The 20,124-nt window shown below is 37.7% G+C and overlaps 1 protein-coding gene across 1 annotated transcript in view; it reads right to left on the bottom strand.

The window, feature by feature from the left end:
* Positions 1-981: 981 nt before the first annotated feature.
* Positions 982-20,124, bottom strand: part of LOC134540870 (DNA-directed RNA polymerase II subunit RPB2) — a 41,888-nt gene continuing 22,745 nt past the window's right edge. The window contains exons 11-20 of the mRNA XM_063383891.1: positions 18,819-19,054; positions 17,681-17,903; positions 16,296-16,540; positions 15,483-15,576; positions 10,655-10,777; positions 9,617-9,835; positions 7,040-7,147; positions 5,177-5,451; positions 3,166-3,361; positions 982-1,242 (exon numbers count right to left, since the gene is read on the bottom strand). Coding sequence (XP_063239961.1) covers positions 1,153-1,242; positions 3,166-3,361; positions 5,177-5,451; positions 7,040-7,147; positions 9,617-9,835; positions 10,655-10,777; positions 15,483-15,576; positions 16,296-16,540; positions 17,681-17,903; positions 18,819-19,054 — 1,809 coding nt within the window. The 3' untranslated portion in view covers positions 982-1,152. The remainder of the gene's footprint in view (positions 1,243-3,165; positions 3,362-5,176; positions 5,452-7,039; positions 7,148-9,616; positions 9,836-10,654; positions 10,778-15,482; positions 15,577-16,295; positions 16,541-17,680; positions 17,904-18,818; positions 19,055-20,124) is intronic.

The following is a 20,124-nucleotide window of genomic DNA, read 5'->3' as shown; positions in this document are numbered from 1 at the left end:
AAAATATAAAATGCAGCTTGTTGTTCCAAGATAGAGCATGTAAATCAATTTACTGATGAAAAAGTGCCACAAATGGTTCTAGTGAATATGGAATGGATGTAATAATTTAAATAATATCCAAGTGCTACGTATTTACTTGACTTGTGATTTCGAATCCATAAAGTCTTTATCGTAAACTCATAATCAAGAAGTTTGTGTTGGTGTTACATTCAGAGTCACATTATTTTTTTGGTGAATACAGTACTTTGCATTATAAGCTACTAACTTAACTCGGAGTAATACCCAAGTGTAATCACATTCTTTCAACCTTGATGTGGTGAAATACCAAGAAGTGTGAGGTGCAGAGAGATTACGTCATTGGAAGAAGAATAGAATGATGTGCAGGGTAAGAAATACTCTTTCAGTGATTCAACATGGATTTTTCTTATATAATTTTCAGATCAACAAACAATAAAAAATTAACCTACTACAGCCTTGTCATTACAATGTTCTAATCTTTATCCTTGCACAATTTTAGTTTCTAAACCACAAGCTTCTGCTTTTACCTGAAAGAGACACACAGTGAAACCTCATTACAAAAGTACCTCACTTTAAAGGATTTTTCAATTTCAAGTAAAATATTTCGAGTCCCTAAAAGATGCTTTACGTTAGTTTAAAGTTCATTATGAAGTACTTTAAATAATAAGTACCAAAACTAAGGGGTTTTTACAGGTACAATGCAATGAAATTTCATTGCATCTGTGTTTGGGCATAGTGCTAGAATGTGTGGTGGTTTGGATATTTGAATTTGGCGCCATCGATCCTGAGTGCGCCACTGTGGCGGCCATCGTGTTCAGCAGTGCCATCTGTAAATAGTTTTCCTCAGTCTTTTACTGTTTCTCCGCAATGCTGGGCGTCATGCAGCTAAACTATTAGTTTCAATTTAGTTTTGTGAACAATCTGCATGAAACTTGTCACAACACAATTGAATGAAATTTCGAATACTCAAAATGGACATTTATTGACACTGTACAACATTACAAAGATAACAAATACAGTCTTTCTCCGGCACAGGTGTTGGGGCGGGGGCAGGTGGCACGGCGTGAAACGTCCGTGCAGGAGCGTGCAGGAGCGTGCAAGGGGGCAGGAACCGCCGAGGCGACGCGGCAGCGCTCACAAGACCATGAGGCGGGGGGCGATGTTCATCGCCATGAGCTCCTGGAAGAGAAGCTTGGCGGCGTACGGCAGCCGCACCTGCGAGATCTGCAACCGACACATCACGTCAGGCGCCTGCCACACACCGTCGTAAAAAAACCACCTGGAGCAGGGATGACCACATTCACTTTCTTCGAGGGCCAATTATCATTTTTAAAACCAAAATGAGGGCTAGAAATTTTTAAACCAACCGAATGGCCACACACAATTTTTGGAAACTAACCCAAGGGCCAGATATTCTGAAACTAACTCTTAAGGGCCAGATACCTGAGGACCAGATATCATTAACTAACTAACTCTAACGACAGCTATCATTTTGAAACTAAATCAAGGGTCAGATAACATTATAGAAACTAAGCCGAGGGCCAGATATCATTTTGAAACTAACCTAAAAACTATATATCTTGTTTTGAAATTATCCCAAGGACCAGATAACAGAGGACCATATATTTTGATAATAACTCAAGATCCAGATATCATTTTTTAAACTAAGTCAAGGGCCAGATATCATTTCTGATAACTATCCCGACTAATCTGTGGGCCAGATTTATATAACTTTAAATTTATTACAGCAATTTTTTTAAAGTCACAGGCTATTATTCTATTGTTTAAAAATTAATCAACATGTGGCAAGTGATAAAGAAACTAATAATAATAATCTTAGCAACTGTATTTCAAAAAAATTTTTAATATAAATGAATTTAAAGTAAGAAAAATAGCTATAAAAAGATACATACATAACACAAAAATATAATTGAGATGTTTCACTAGTTCAGTGAAAATACCAAGGATTCACATCAGTGTCTGCTGACAACTTACTCTACACATGCAAAAAAATAATTCTAATAAATGACACTATATGTACAAGATAATATTTCTTTGTTGAAACATTCTCGGTGAGAACCGTGTTAAACTACATTGTGGGCCGGATTCAACCGTGAGCCACCAGTAGGCTGTCATTGATCTGAAGACAAGCAGGGTCGTGCCTGATGCATGAGGAAGAGATCAGAATCTGCAGATTTTTACCAACGTTCGAACTCCTTATATCAGGGTATTTACCAATTTGATCTGACTTTTGTAATTATTCCTCATAAACTAGACATATCTTAACCTTTTCCTTCCCAGCTGTGAGGGATTATTTTTTTTAATCTCGGATTTAAAGTGTCACTATCAGAACTATGCATTCAACAAAATGTGCAAGAGTCAAGCAATAATGGGCTCCAGTTAACGTAGCAGTAACTTTTTTTTTTCAAAGCCCTTGGAGGTTTATATAAATGTAAACTATTTTAACGGCAAGAAGGAACACAGCATGCAAGGGATCTGTTTCCATTGCACCGGGCATGTGCTTTCTACACAACACTAATACTTTTCTTTATAGGCATTTATTTTATCTTTTTAACCTCTTGATAAAAAAACCCTGAGGGGTATGCAAGAAGGAATTTCCTTTTCCAAATTGTTTGATTCTGTATAACATTCACTACTTTCTCTTTGATTCTTTTTTGGTTTAAAGGCATAATTCCATTATATCAGTGGCGTAACCAGGATTTGTGTATGGGAGGGGGTGAAGAAGCATGCCCCCCCCCCCCCCCCCCCCCGTATTAAAGCGGGGGGTCCGGGGGTCCTCCCCCCGGGAAAATTTGGATTTTAAGGTGTAAAATAGTGCTATTTTAGCAGTTTTCGGTTTTTTGAATTTAAATATTGTAATGGTAAAAATTTTTTTTAAATTTTAATATGAAATTTGTTTGAGTGATGAATAAGAAATTAATTAAAGATTTGGTGCTAAGGAGGGGGGGAGGGGGGGGAGTTTGAACCCCTAAAAGCCCCTGCATTATATATATTATGTATAATTATTTATATAGATTATATATGTGCCTTCTACAGTTGCAGTTATCAAAACATTAAGCTCTAAATCATGCTTTGAAAATTTTTTTTTTTTTTAAATTAGTAACCGACAGTGAAGGATCGCCGTACCTGGGTCTTGTTCTTGCAGCCCTTGCACTCGAAGGTGTTGTTGCGCAGGTTGGCGATGGCTATCAGCCCGCAGAAGTTGCAGACGTGGATCCTGTAGGGGTCGGACACCTCGAAGAGGCGCTCGCGCAGGAACTGGGCCGCGCCGTGGGCGATCTGGCAGTCCCGCTCCATCTCCCCGAAGCGCAGGCCGCCGTCCCTGCGTCACCGGCCACCACGCGGCGTGAGCCCCTCGCCCTACCGGGGCCAGGCCCCTCCAACTCGAATAGGGCAACGAATTCCCTTACCGAATAATTCCGAGGATTCGGTCTAACATGCTGCAAACGTTGTAATATAAAAAAAAATGACCATTATTTTAATAAAAATGTATGTACTACAGAAAGTAAGCAAATGTTGCGATATTAATTAAAACGTGTACAACTTGTTTAATTACTGTATTTTAATATAATTTAATAAATAATTTTATCATGATGGTAGCAGCGATGACAAATCAAATTTTATTTATTTAGTGTGTTTAGCAGTTGGCACAATTGGGGTCCGTACTTCGGGTATGAGCTAGATAAGGTTCGCTCGTAATAACATTGAGTTACAACTCTTATCCTTTATATACTCTTTGACTGGGGCCTACCAACGGTACACTAAACATCCCACATTTACCCGCATACGGGTCACTCTTTTTATGTGGATTTTTTTTATGTTTCATAACATGATATTAACCCATTTGATTTGACTTTTTGTAAGCGCCAGACTACTGGGGTCTGCCTACATAATGCGGACGCTGAACATCCCACATTCACCCGCGTGTGGGTCGCTTATTTTATATGGATTTTTTTTTGTTTGATAACGTGATATTGAACCATTTGATCTGACTTTTGTCATTTTTCCTCATAAACTATAAATATCTTAAGCTTTTTCCTCCCAACTGTGAGGGGTCTGGAGTACAGCAGACTAGAGCAGGAGACTGTTGCCCTCACATTACTATCACTGGGGAATTTACATGACTAAGAGGCAATATTATACGGTGAATAGCGATAAAACTGAAATAACTGCGAAATTAAGTCAATACACCGCCAAACACCGAAATGGAAGTCAATAACACCGCATAACACCGAAATTCAACTCATTATAGATATTAAAATAATTAATTTCATAAATCTTTAGTTTAGGTTTTTATTTAAAAACCTAAAATGTTATGCATGAGTAAAAAAAAACATCATTTAGTTTCTATTTATGGTTTTACAAAGTAAAGTAAATAAAAGCAGTCTCTAACTGACACCAAACAGTAATGGGTAAAGGCCTATAATATAAAGAAACATTACAAGAAAATGTACATGTATAATGATTTTGGGATTTTACATTGCATATATATATTTTTATTATTGAATGTTTTGGCTACAGAATTTTGTTTAACTTACTCTCATCAATGTATGTAGTAGGATTGTTTAATGTACACATTTGAAGTGTCTTACCACAAATTGTAGAAGCAGTTGATCAATGTATGTAATTGTGCTTGATATGTACTTTATTATAAGGATTTTAATTTTTTAATGACAATAAAGATTGAATCCACCATTTTTAATGACGAAATATAGCTTTTTTTTATATATAACACCATAAAAGCCTTGGCTCTATCCGTGTCATTTACAGTGTTTCAAGTAAATTTCCAGAATGTGGACACCTATAGTCAGGGGCGCAACAACTAAATTTCCAAAAGGGGGGCAATAATATACCTTTTTATAAAGAATCATCGATCCCCCTTATTGGAACGTGAAGGGGGGGGGGGGGGGTCCTCCCCCGGGAAAAATTTGTATTTCAAGGTGGAAAATGGTGCTATTTAAGAGCAGTTTTATTATCTAAAAATTTATTACACAGCACTTTCTTTGCCCCCATTTGCCCCCACTTCAAGGTTTCAGAGGGGAGGGGGGGGTGGCAAAATACCCTTGCCCCCCCCCCCCCCTGTTGTTGCGCCCCTGCCTACAGTCTGTAGTTAGTGAACCGGACGGACGGTTCTCACCGCGCCCTGCCCTCCATGGGCTGCCGCACGAGGATCTGCACCGGCCCGCGCGCGCGGCTGTGGATCTTGTCGTCCACCATGTGCTTGAGGCGCTGGTAGTAGGTGGGCCCCAGGAAGATCTGGGCGTTGATCTTGCGGCCCGTGTGGCCGTTGTACATCACCTCGTTGCCGCGCAGCTGGTAGCCGTACTCCTGCAGCAGCGCCGAGATCTTCTGCACGTTCACCGCGTCGTTGAACGGCGTCGCGTCGCCGATCTCCCCCTTGTTGGATGACACCTGCCGGAAAAACGTGTATCTCTCTCGGGAGCGCGCTCGTCCCGAGTTAAATCAAGTTACTTTGCTGAGTGGGAAACGGTTTACTAACATGAACATGAACATGAACAAATTTAAATTGTTGTTCTTTTCTTGGAGGTAAAGATGAAGATGTTGTGTGGGAGATAATTAGTACATAAAGTAAGGCATTCTACAGAAAGGAAATCAAATGTGAGTTACAGACTTTTCTAACATAGTCGGTGCGATTAGCAAACCTTTTAACTCCCTGAATGCAAATTTTACAGCAGAGAGGAAAACAAGAATTTGATATCCCATCTGTGCTATTAGTGGTAACTAGGTACATACTACCTCTTACTCATTAGCTTTACTTTTCACTGAGAATATTAATAATACTAAGGTACGATAAACACACTTATATGAACCTTTTTAAATTTCGTCGGTATACTGCCGATAGTGAACAAGTCATAAGGTGGCAAAACTTAATAACTTAACTTCATCAATATTTTACAAACTAAATTTTGGTTATTGAGGCTAGGTCGGGATAGTGGTATTTTAATTCTCTGTCGATTGATTCATACACTGAGTTGGGCATTTTTGGAGTTATGCTCCTGCTCCTTTATTAAAAAAATATAGTAATTTCATTTCATTTCAAAAGGTTTTCTGAAATTATAATTGTGTTTCATAAAAAAAAAAATCTTGATTATAAAACTTGTAGAGGAAATGCAGAAAATAATTGCAAAGAACTTAAAAGTGAAAATGTAAAATTTAAAAATAATGAAGTAAAAATGTTTGTTGATTATGTCAATTATTTATAAACAGGCAAAGAATAAAACTCCTTTAGCTCCACTAAATAATATGTAGCATTTGTGCATTTGTTAGAGATACCCCGATTTTGTACAAAATAACTGTTTTAAATGCAATAATCAGTGGCAATCCATTTAACTACTAACAAAAACATTTACAAGGAACAATAACATACTTTGTCTAAATTTCCACCTAGTTATTTCTGATGTGCTGATAGGTTACGTGTCTGATATTTAATAGCCTGATAGGGGATCGTGTCACATGGCAATGCACAGAGACAAATAGAGATGGGACCTCTAAATTAAATTAGTCTTCAAACCACTTTAATACTAACTGCATACCGAGGTGTTGGTATTGGAACCGAGCGTGAAGTGATATTGATCACACCACTGCCACTAAGGTACCATTTCGGTAACATGATGATGAAAATAATAGTTTGAACTGGAATGTAAGTTAGCAATAGGATTCACAGAATTTTACAACCATAGATTCTTATTAAATTATCATAGTCTTTCACTTATAATTATATTCAGCCACTTATATGCAATTTAGTATTAAAGCTGTTTAAAAATATTTAAAAAATAATAATTTTCTCATATATAAAATTAAAACATACACAAATTAACTCCTTTAAGAAACAAAACACCAAGATATTCACTTTTCTGTATCACGAACATAGAAACTTAAAAATTTCTAATTATTTGACTTAACACAATGGTGTATCTGATGGTCTCAAGTATAATACAAAAAAAATTACAAGCATAATAATACTAAAAAGCGACATTACCTTGCCTTGCAGGCACTCGATCAAGTGACCAATCGTCATACGTGACGGGATAGCGTGAGGGTTGATGATGATGTCTGGGGTGAGACCTTCGCATGTGAAAGGCATGTCCTGTAACAGAAAGGCAATTAATTATTTAAAGTTAAAAAAAAAAATTTCGCATTCAAACCATGGTCAGCATTATCTATCATGCATTTATTTACACCAAAAAAATCAAACAATATTATTTATATTATTCCAGATAACTAAATTTCCACAAGAATTTGATTTTGTCATCATTTTGATTTTCAACAAAAAAAAAATTGTTGTTCTTTTCTTGGAGGTAAAGATGAAGATGTTGTGTGGGAGATAATAAGTACATAAAGTAAGACATTTTACAGAAAGGAAATTAAATGTGAGTTACAGATAAGATACTACATGGCATAATTTTGGCCACAATGCATGAGACCACAGACATTAAAACTGTGGTCTCTAGAACCACTCGTGTAATGACACTGTACTCTGGTGTGTAGTCTTTTCAGAGGAGCGGTCACTGAATCAATCTCCGAACGAGAGCAATATGTTGCGGCACGCACGGCCAGCGAACTGCTCAAGAGCCACACTACTTCAGTACAGACACGATTATATGGTCGACTGCAATAAAACTGGAAAGCATGTTAATATGTACACCATATAACTAGGGATGGGGAATATTTACTGTCACGGTGATTTTGTCACGGCGACTGCAATGTCACGTGTCACGGTGGTGACTTTAGCTATAAGTAACAGGGACAATGTCACGTCTCTTCGCGCTTGTCGCTGCGATGCGTGTCATGGGTCACGTGTCGCTGCAGAGCGTGTCACGGGTCACGTGTCGCTGCAGAGCGTGTCACTGCGGTGCGAGTCGCAGGTCCCTAAGAGTAACGGCGCCGGGAAATTAATGGTGACTTGCCGCAGCAGCGACACGTGACACACGAGTACTTTCTCGGCGATGTATGCGACACTGGTGTGTCCAGTTACTCTGTTCAAAATCATTTGTGAATCTGAACTAAATGTTATTGTCCAAATTGAAAAAAAAAAAAAGCCAAACAAACACTGTTAATTCGGTGAAGTAGGATATTGCCCAGTTTTCGTGTTTTGAGTATTATTAAAAAATGTGATGATTAATGTTATATTTTAATAAAAGTATTTTATTTAAAAATATTTTATTTAAAAATATTTATAAATAATATAGAAGATATTTATTTCATTTGTAAAAATGCATACTTAATAATTCCAATAAACTATGAACTAATTTGGTTTATCAATGATTACATGTTGTATGTCACATATATAAAAATATACAATTATTAGGGAGATTATGTTACACTATATTTATTAATAAAAAACTCCGGTTTTACATTTTAGCAACAAGGTCACTAACAGTGACAATGTCACGGAGACTTGACCCTGTGACTTTCATGTCACTGGTCACGGCGTGTCACAGGAACAAAATTTGTCACTGCTCCCATCACTACATATAACATCGAACTGCAAGTTAATACACACACCATAAAGCACTGAAACACAACTTGAATCATTAAATTATGCAGATTTTTTTAATCAAAACTTAACTCCAATCACAAAAAACATAAAAACTTATATATCGTAGATTCAATGATTGTAACTTATTTAGCATGAATTTTGTACCAAAATGTATTCTGGCAGAGAACTGGTTAAAAAAATTACAATACTAGCTGAAAAGGGATACACAGCTGTCTTTCATTATCAGGAGGGGTCGTAAAGCAGAAGGGGAGAGGCGGAGAAAAGTGGACAGGCCTCACTCCCTTCTACACAGTAATAAATTAGCACAGAAAGCAGACAAAAAAAGGATCAAGGGTTAACACCAGTGCAGTATTTCTTATGCACCAATACTCTTGTACTTTAATGTAGACAGATATAAGAGGCGACTCATACTTGAGGGAGACCCTTACAGTGAAAAAGTTGTATTTTTATGACCCAAATTATAGCTGCGACCCATGCGCAAGGGCGACTCTTCTACGAGTACCGTATTTCATCGCATAATGTCCGCCATCGCATAATGTTCGCACATTTCTTTTTAAATACTTGAAATGGAATTTTTTTAAATCCGCATAAAGTCCGCACCAGACAAAGCAAACTTGGCCACCCCTGACACCTGTCACATTTCTCAAGTCCGCTGCGGAGGGTCGCCAGTCACCAGCGCTCTGCGAAGTAGTGTGCCGCCGTTAATATTTTTCAAACGGGCCGAGGGAAGGGTGCCAATTTTACGAAGCAACGATTTTACTAATGCAATCCGCGGAACCGTGAGCATAGGTAAAATCAGGGTACTAGTAAACTAATAATGAGAGAACAATTTTTTTGCTCTACACAAATCATGTAAAATTTTGAGGGAAAAAATTTTTTTTTCGGACTTCACCTCATAATGTCCGCACCCCATTTTTTTTGTCAAAAATGTAGCCAAATTACTGCGGACATTATGCGAGTAAATACGGTAGATACGGTAGCACTGAAACTGGGACATTCTTTTACGTGTTTGGCAGAAAACGCCGGGAATCACCGCGTTGCGCCTGCGCCACCCACCTCCTGCCGGTACTGGATGCCGCACGTGCCCTTCTGGCCGTGGCGGGACGCAAACTTGTCCCCGATCTGCGGGATCCTGACGGAGCGCACGCGGATCTTGCAGAACTTGTAGCCCTCGGCGTTGAGCGTGAGCATCACCTGGTCCACGATGCCCGTCTCGCTGTTGCGCAGGAACGTGCTGGCGTCCCGCTTGGTGAAGCGCTTGGTGGTGCCTTCCAGCTGGCGACAAGCAGGGACCACACACCGGTGCCCTCTCATGACACTTCACTCATCACGTGCGAACACACGTTACAGCCAACCCGGACACATACGGAGAAAAAAAATTAGCAAAGTGCCAGTCAATATCCCAAATACCAACAAATATTAGTTGTTCAAGGAAAATAAAGTAATTCATAACCAAGACCTCTAGTTAACAAGGCCTGCATTATTTTATTTTAAAAAATAACTATCAAAGCAATTTTGTGTTTGACACCAGCATTATTTTATTTGTTTTTGCCCTGGTCCCTTGAAACATGTAAAAACAAGGTTCTACTGCATTTCGATTCTGAACAGATGCAATCTTTAAGAAATGAATTCAAGATTTGTATGTAATTGAATAATATACGAAGTGGAAAGTTTTTTTAGTTACATTTAGTAATTGACATTGGCAAACTTTAAAACTTAAACACAACATCAATCAATTAATTAAACTTTCATCTATCAGATGATTAGATAGAAAACAAATCATCACACAAACTTATTCCCTGCACAACAGTTTTGTATGAATTCTTGTTTCGAAGTCTTGCAACTATGTTTAGTGCATGATTTAACATGTTAGAAAAAATTGTTTACTTCATGGGAACTGAATACTATCTAAGAAAGAAAATTTCAGAAAACCATCTCTCAAAAGTACAGAATTGCTGACATACCATAGTCCATACAAAGAACAAGCTATACCATTTTATTTACCACTGACTAGTATTTCTTTTCCAATGGCACACATAGGCTGATACATCTAAAGCACAGAGCAGGAACAAACGTACAACATGTGTGCCATACCTCGTCCTCATTGTCTGGCAAGGTGATGGTCTTGCCAATGACCACATCATCACCAGACACACGAATCCCGGGTGATATGATACCGTCGTCGTCCAGTTTGTCGTAAAGTGCGTTCCTCATCCCCTGGAAACATTAACAAATAATAACTAAGTTTTTGAATACGCAGTTTGAGTTTTCCTGCATCAGTGGAACTTTGTTTAGAGGTCTATAACTTCTAAACACATACAAAACTTACGTTTCTGAAAAAAAAAAAAAAAACCATCTATCAACACAAAATTAAAAAAACAAGTTGAAGAAATACAGGCAGATGCTACTAAACCAGACAAAATGTCACCAGGACAAGGCTGATAACTGCAAATTATCAACATTGCCGGTTTAAGGAACGTATGTACAAAAAAGTGACATAATGTGGCATGACTAAACAAACAGCTGTAAAAATAAGACTATATTGACATAACATCGGACAACCATGAATCGGGAGATGTAAAAAACAAAATTTTATTTTTATTTATCAATATTTGATAAATACATTCATTATTTATGTAACAGTATATGGAAGGAGGGGAGGAGGGTTCAAAAAGCCATTCTTACATAATATTTAACTACCAGTCGAAATTCGCTCCGATGCATCACACTATCATTGAAAATTAAAAATAATAGTTACTCTATTTTATGTACATAATCAGTTATATAAACAAAAATATTTTCAAACTTTAAATTTTACTGTATGCCAGGTTTACAATGTGTTTTAATGCATAATCGTTGAACGCGCATCATAATCGCACCATTATTTTATGACGTCAAAATTTGGAGAAAAATAATTCTTGCATAAACATTGCATAATGTTTTTGGTCCCGCTGGTTTTTTTATTCCAAGAGTTTTTCCATATATAACTATGTATGTTAAAGTTGAAATCTAATATTCATTTGGATATTAACGCAAACTTATTTAATTAACAGAAATACGAAGTTGTCTGATGTGAAAATTTTCTTTTAAAGCCTGTTCAAACGTTATAACTAGAGCCAAGATTATATGGTTTTATGCGAAATCGCGAATTTTTCACTTGAAATTCATCCAAAACCACGAAAAATGTGAAATGTTTTCTAACCCGAAATACACCTCAATTTTGATTTAAATTTAAATCGTTAACTACCGACTATTGGTTGATTGACAAAAATTCCATATCTGTTTGCAGAATAAATGGTCGTCATCCAAAAAATTACAAGATATTACAAAAATTGACGATTTCACGAACAAAAAAAAAAGCTCGTTATCAGAGTTACGTTAGGGTTTTTAAATGCATCTCTACTAGAGCCACTAGAGATCACGCAATATTAACAACTGACGATCGTAAACTAAAATTAACAAGTTAACAAACACAACGTGAAAAATCTCAGCGCCTTGTTTGCTGTATCCTTTGAAAAATACACGTGAACAATAACTGCATTCATTAAATAAATACGTATGAAAATAAAATAAAAGCTAACATTGATATTTAATGATCACTTGATATTTAATGGAATTTCACTGTAACGCAATTTTGTGTGCTTGTTGAATAAGCAGTTTACCGTGAAGCCTTCATTTTCATTTCACACTTCACAGGCGAGAGAGCCAAAATCGTAACATAATCGAAGTTTTCCGATCACTAATGAAAAAGCACCATATTGCAAGGATTTATTTATTTTACGGTCATTTAATATTTTAAATAACGCTTACCTACCCAACCCTCCCGGAAAATAAATAAAAACATTTAGGTATTTCACTGACCTGACATAACCTATAACCTAACCTTTTACTTCGGGTTGAGTATATGGCTCTCTCGCCTGTAAAAAGTAGGCTTCCCGCGGTTTATTTTTTCGCTACAACTTCAGTAAATACTAGTTTATGGTACCTCCGGGCTTTGTTTACAAATGACGTGCATAAATGAAAGCTAAATTTCTTAATCATGCCGAAAAATAAAGCTACTGTGGCATCACATGCTGACGAGTTTAAGAATGAGGTATTATACGTCAGTGACGGAAAAATACTTTTCTGTAAATATTGTAATTGCCGTTTGGAGCATGAACGTAAGGATACGGTAAACAAGCACATAATTAGCGACAAACATGTAAAAGCTAAACGATCCCCATGCACTTTGAAACGACAGCTTTCTATCCCAGAAGCAGGAGTGGCGCAAATATGGGCAAAAAAACAAAAGGAAGATTTTGTTCTCGAAACTGTTGAAGCCTTTGTAGCTGCAGGTATTCCTCTTGAGAAACTTGACAACAGCAAGCTGACTGCATGGATGCAGAAGCATGTAAGTGGTGCTGGTGATCTTCCAACAGCGGATTGGATGAGGAAAAAGTACATTCCCCTAATTAGAGAGAAAAAAGAAGTGGAAATCAAGCAGCAGCTCTTGGGGCAAGATGTGGTCATACTCGCAGATGAAACCACTGACAAGAGTAATAATTGTGTTTTCAACATCTTGTTTAAAATTCTGAAACCAGGTGCTGAACAAGATGTTATCTTAGGGGCTTCTTGTGTCCTTGATGCAGCAAATGCTGTTTGTTGTTCTCGGGCAGTGATTGATGTATGCTCCAAATATGAAGTCAAGGAAGAAAACATAATTGCGTATGTTACAGATAGTGCCAGGTACATGACAAAATCTGCTGGCACCCTTGAAGGTGTATTTGGTGACCACATGTACCACATACAATGTTGGGCCCATGAAGTAAACATTGTTGGGCAGATCTGGCAAAACAACTTGGAAGAACTGAACCTCTTCGTTTGTAAGGTAAAGATGGCCTTTCTTAACACCAGAAAGAGGAGGCATGCATACCTTCAATTTCTTCTCCAGAAACATGGAGAAAACAAGGCTCTGGTCAAGTTATTCCCCATGCCAGTTGTTACACGTTGGAACACATGGTTTGAATCTGTATCATACCTCGCACTCCATCTGCACGACATTGTGGAATTCTTTGAGCAGCTTAGCGAAGATAACTCTGGTGTTAAATACATATATCAAGGGACTCCAGAAGGAAGAGTTACAATGTCTTGAGGCCACTCTTACATTTGTGGCTCAAAACTGTAACACCTTTGTAGAGCTAATTAATTTTCTTGAAGGAACAAAGTATCCTACTGCTCATCAGTTGTGCACAAAATTGAGTAAACTGCAAACTACTCTTGATGTCTTGCTAAGGGAATATTTCCTGAAAATGTTGAAGACATTTTGGCTGAAATGAAAACTGTCAACTCTGCAGCCCTTAAAGAGCAGTTCAAGAACACAGCTAATCTCAGTCTTATAAAACTGATTGATCTGGTGAACACTGATCCATCTCGTCAACTATTTCTGGGAATCAGCGCTCTAATGAATCCTCAAAATGTAGGAAACATTCGTGTGGAGGAAAAAGAATTCCAGAAACATATTAAAAACCTACCTTTCCTTTGCAAGGTGCAGAAGACCTCTGTAGCGACAGGCTACATAACACTCCAAAACCTGGTTTCCCAAGAGCAGAAGAAACCGCATGTGAACTACATAGACATGGTGGACATACTATGTAAAATGAAAGCGGATTATCCTGAATTTGCAGCTGCTGCTTTAAAGTTAATATGGATACCTGCAACGAATGTGGACTCAGAAAGATCTTTTTCTAAGTATTCTGTAGTTGTAAGTGACAGAAGAAGATCTCTAAAACCAGAGAATGCTGGACTGCTGACAATGGTGGCTTTTCCTGAGCTTAATTATATTGCATTTATAGAACAAAAGTTTAACTGTAGTTTCTATTTTAATTAATTTAGACTCTCTCCTGAACTCAGGAACAGTACCTGCATAAGAATACTGAATATTTTAGTTGCTAATTTTTTATGTACTCTCAATATAGTATTGTTTAATGTGCATATTTTAAGTCTCTAACCACGAATTATTGAAGCATTTGATCAAGGCAGCTCTGCTTGGTGTGTACATGTTATTACATGTGTTTTAATTTTTTATGACGATAAAGACGAAATACATAATTCTTAATGACGAAAAGTCCTTTTTCATAACACCATAAAATCTTGGCTCTAGTTATAACCTTTATCTAATCATCTTTGTCGCCGCTGTATACCGCTTATAAAAATGTCAGCGCTAGTTGGCATAATTCATGTTATGTTGTGTTGATTCCCGTATAGAGCGTGCACACGTAGACGAATATATATACAGACAGCTCATCGATTGCATGCAACGCGCGTGCTGTCTAGTGCCGAGTTAACTACATTTGATAGCCAGCAATACTTCATGGTAAGAGTGTATTATGACGATAGTTATACATTACTTCCGACTCACCTTCGGGTCACAGTTTTGTTTTTCTATTAAAAGTTAAACAAGATGTTTCTGTTGAATGACTTATTAATTTAAAATTTTTGGCGTGCTTTAATTAACTCTACTTTTTTAATAAACGTACTTTCCATGAATAGGTTTTGTTTTATGAATAACTTTACCCAACAAAAAAATGCCTTTTTCTACATAAAAATCACACCTCTACTTTTCAAAGTTGATTTAGTATAAAATGTTTCACGATTATGCAATAAAACAAAAGTAATTAATTTTCCTACATTTTACACCTCTTTGTTATGGTTTCATGTGTATTACTCACTTTTTTTATTTTATTGTATTTTGAGATAAATTATTCTTAAACTCCTGTGTGAAATGTGAGAAATAAAATTCACTGTATGTTAAAATTTGATTAGAAAAATATTTGATATTCACAACAATTGTGGTATTTGATTAGAAATTTGATTTTAAAAAATTTGTATATGTAGTATTCTAATTGCATATTATTCGTACTAGAAACACAGCCATTTACTTTACCTGACAGGTCTGCCGCGTGGGTTTCTCGAACTGCTCTTCCTGGTCCCCAATCCGCTTCGACTCAGCATCCTTGTACGACCGGAAGAACACGGATCTGCAAAACACACGTACACAGGTCCATTCAAATGCCAATCCAGGGATAAATCCATGACTGTCCACATCAACTGCACCAACACGGTCAAAATGCACTGTGATGGTGACACCTCCAGGACAGAAGTAGGGTTGTTTTTGAACACAGTTGTATTTGCAAACACGATAAAAACCAAATAAAAGATAAAATTTTAAATAACACCTTAATATTTTTGTTGATTTTTTTCATGCACACATCAACACATATTATAATTTCATTTAACTGAACCAAACCTAAAATATTATCCCAACACCAAAACACAATAAATGTTCATTCCATTACAAGAGTACTTTTTTTAAGCAAAATCAAGTTGCTCCCAGAAAGTCACGTTACCGAAGTGAAAACAGCACACAAGTTTTGAGCCTAGCACATAGAAACAAAGAGGCGCGATGCACTGGCCCTTATTACACATTTTCGAAAGAATAATATATTCTTTATTTTTTAAAATACAAATCTCTGATTTAGGTAGAATAATAACATTTTTTTTAGTATAAGTGGACCTTTTCTAATGGCATTTAAATATTTACAGCTTATTAGGGAAACTCTAGGTAAAATATTACGTATGTAAGAAAGGGACGTGGGTCCGAGAAATCTTATGTGTCCTTACACGGGGAGGGGGAGGGGGAGGGGGGATAAAAATGGTCAAAATCGTCCACGAGTGACTAACGGACGGCCGCACTCGCCTGAAGAAGCCGCGCTCCACGGCGGAGGCGTTCATGATGACGCTGTCCTCCTGGTTGTAGCCGGTGTAGCACAGGATGGCGACCACGGAGTTGATTCCCGCGGGCAGCTCCCGGAACCGCAGGTACTCCATGGAGCGCGTCGTCACCAAGGGCTTGTGCGGGTAGTAGAGCACGTGCGCCAGCGTGTCCATCCGCACGTGGTAGTTGGTGATGTACACGCCCATCGCCTGCTTGCCCATGGCGCTCTGCGCACACGACACACATTCCCGAGTAGTCTCCACAGTCTGAGCTCCCCTTCCCGTCTGAAACCAACCTTGGAATATTCATTAACGTACAATACCGAGTTAAAGGCCTTTTTCTTCTTCTCGCAAGTATCACAGAATACCGTATTTTACTCGCATAATGTCCGCAGTAATTTGGCTACATTTTTGACAAAAAAAATGGGGTGCGGACATTATGAGGTGAAGTCCGAAAAAGAAATATTTCCCCAAAATTTTACATGTTTTGTGTAGAGTAAAAAAATTGTTCTCTCATAGTTAGTTTACTAGTACAATGATTTTACGTATGCTCACGGTTGCATTAGTAAAATCGCTGCTTCGTAAAATTGGCGCCCTTCCCTCGGCCCAGTTGAAAAATATTAACGGCGGCACACTTCTTCGCAGAGCGCTGGTGACTGGTGACCCACCGCAGTGGACGTGAGAAATGTGACAGGTGTCGAGATAATTGGGTGCCGGCGATAAGTGGAAGACACCACTCTTTTTTTTTTCTTCTCTCACTCGCGTGTGAGTTGCAGCGGCTTGTGCTATATATAGCCCATCCCCTTGCAACTCGCGTGAAGTCGCAGGCAGCTGCGCAGTGGAGTGCGAGTTTCTGAGTCCGGACGGTTTCACCACGCTACAAACCCTCTCAGCGACAGCTCCGGAGAAATGAACAACTCAAGGTCAAAGCATTGTTGACAGTGTCGGTAAATTTCCTATCCCGTTACTGTGCCTTTCAGGGGTGGCCAAGGTTGCTTTGTCTGGTGCGGACTTTATGCGGATTTAAAAAAATTCCATTTCAAGTATTTAAAAAGAAATGTGCGGACATTATGAGATGGCGGATATTATGCGATTAAATATGGTATGAAGTTATACTTGCATTCAAAATATAAAATATATGACAAACTCAAAGTTGTCTTTCAAAGACAAAGTGTTTGGTAATCCTTAGATTTCGCAAATATATATTTAAGTTTAGTATGTATGTGTCCAATATGGTGTAGGCCTACCTGTTTGTTACTAATAATTTGGGGGAAAAAAAATTAAATTTTAAAATGTTGAACAGAATATCAAATCATTCACGAATGTGGAATATTTGTCGAGCGCTCGCGGAAAGGGAAGATAGGATACCTGGTAGGTGTTCCTGGGGCTCTGGTTGTGGTCCGGGAAGGGGATGATGGACGCGCACACCCCCAGGATCATCGCGGGGTGGATCTCGCAGTGGGTGTACGTGGTGCAGTAGGCGTACTCCTTCTCGTGCTTCATGTCCTCCGTCATCATGGCGATCATCACCGTCTCCTCCTCCAGCGTGTCGATGTACTCCACCACGCCGCTCGCCACCAGCACCTGCCAACTGTTGGGGCGAGAACAACAACCCGTCTTCAGCTTCCCTCCGACTTAGAAACACAACTAAAAAAATTTTCCCGCATATTTGTTGCACCCCTACGTTTAAAACTTGATTTTAGAATAAAATGTGCGAAGATTATGCGAGAAAACACGGTACATAATTATGTATATGGTAGAGTTCCCTTAATTCGGAAACTGCTAGTCTGGACATCTGGTTAATATGTACGGGATTTTTTTTTTTAAAAAAAAAAGCAATCCAGACAGGATTAAAAAAAAAAAGCTTAAAAGCTTATTCGTAGGTTAAAAACTTAGGTCTACATATAGAGTACAGTACTATAACTAAAAATTAGCTTTAGGAAAAGTTGTATTCATGAAAAAAAAAAAATCAATTTTTATAATTTTACCTATTTAAAACTTGTATAGCATGCAATAATTTACAGCAAATTATGTCTAATCCAGACAGGAACAGGTCACAACTAGTCCACATTATGGGGAGACTACTGAAAATAAGCTTTCTTTTATTTTTAATTAAATAAATTAGCTTGATTTTTCTTCCCAACTTCAATCTTTGTGTTTTTGTACTCTTTAAAAAATTTACTTTGTATTTGGATCTGAGGAAAATCTTATGCAACCCATCCCTTCTTTTGATTGAAGAAAGAAAAGAATGCAGTCATGGTTGTATTGTAAAGAACACACCCATAGTAGTTGTATTGAAAAGGACGTTACTCATAGTAGTTGTACTGCAAAGAAAGCAGCCATAGTTGTTGAATTGAAAAGGACGCACCCATAGTCGTTGTACTAAAAAGAACGTACCCATAGAAGTTGTACTGAAAGAACGCACCCATAGTTGTACTGAAAAGAACGCACCCATAGTTGTACTGAAAAGAACGCACCTACCGTAGTTGTACCGAAAGGAACGCACCCATAGTTGTTGTACTCCTTGTCCTTGAGCATGTCTATGTGCCTCTTCTTCAGCAGCAGCTTGCCGTTCTCGACGATGAGCAGCGGGCGGCAGATGCGCCCCGCGTCCGTGTAGATGCGTATCTCCCGGTCCCTGATGTCCCGTATCATCGACACCTCGCTCACGATGATGTCCATCTGCCGACGCAGCTTGCGCAGGGTCGTCATCAGCTGCTCCGGGTCCCGGTGGATGCCCACCTGTGGTTCAGTACACCGTAAGGCTGGAGTTGCAAAAAAACTAGCGAAGGACCAGTTACAAACATCAGGGTGTTTTCAGCATTCAAACGTTTTAAAATGCAAGGAAAAACTTTCCAAAAATATATTAACACATCTGTAGTTTTACAGAAGAGCAAGATTCAAATCATGAAACTGGACATGTTTATTTCGCTATATAAAGTAAAATAAAAAAATTAACAAGATGTTTTTTACCTCCGATGTACATATTTAAAAAAATCCCTTCGCATATCTTGTTTGTAATACTGCCATGTTTTTTTTTTTGTTTTTGTTTTTAAAAGTCTACATTAGATCACGTTTGATATATTATTTATATATATATTTTTTTAATTATTAATTTTATACATACTAGTAATTTGTTCATTTACTTTGTATAATGTATTTATAAGTTGATCTTGAACTATAGACCAAGAGTTTAGGCACTCTTTTAAAAATTCAAATTAAAAATAAACTTGGTTTCAATCCACCACTATTAAAAACACAAAGAAAAAAAATTACTGGTCAATAGTGATGTAAGTGAAAAAATTTCGAAGGAAAAGTCTCCTTTTTTCCCATTACCAACAAGCATTTACATGATTAAAGATAGGTTGATATATGTTATACAATAATTTTTCTCTGCATATTGGTAGGTTCTGTTCAAACCAAATTTTTTGTTCCTATCAGTTGGTAGAGGTTAGCATGGGTCCTACCTAACTCTTAAATTTTAAGTGAGCAATTACAATGTAAAGAAGACCAGATTCAAGATGCATGTTTTAATTGGTCTGTTTGCAAAACAAACTTTGAAGAAATTGGTTGTTTCTGCGAAAGTGTAACTTACTATTTTTTTTTCTCTCTCAAATTTTACAGAAAATACCAATATATTTTTCCAGAAAACTAAGATCACTATTTGTCAATAAGACACACATTGTTTTTTCTATTCTTTCAACTGACGCTAAATGTCTCTTCGTCAGCATGTTCACAAGAGATGGATTAACTCGACCACTCAGGGCAGGGAAACTGTGGATGGAATATGCAGTCACCTACGATAACGAACC

The sequence above is a fragment of the Bacillus rossius genome, chromosome 17 (assembly GCF_032445375.1).
Source record: "Bacillus rossius redtenbacheri isolate Brsri chromosome 17, Brsri_v3, whole genome shotgun sequence".
Lineage (NCBI taxonomy): Eukaryota > Metazoa > Arthropoda > Insecta > Phasmatodea > Bacillidae > Bacillus > Bacillus rossius.
This window is presented reverse-complemented; position numbering and strand designations above follow the sequence as displayed.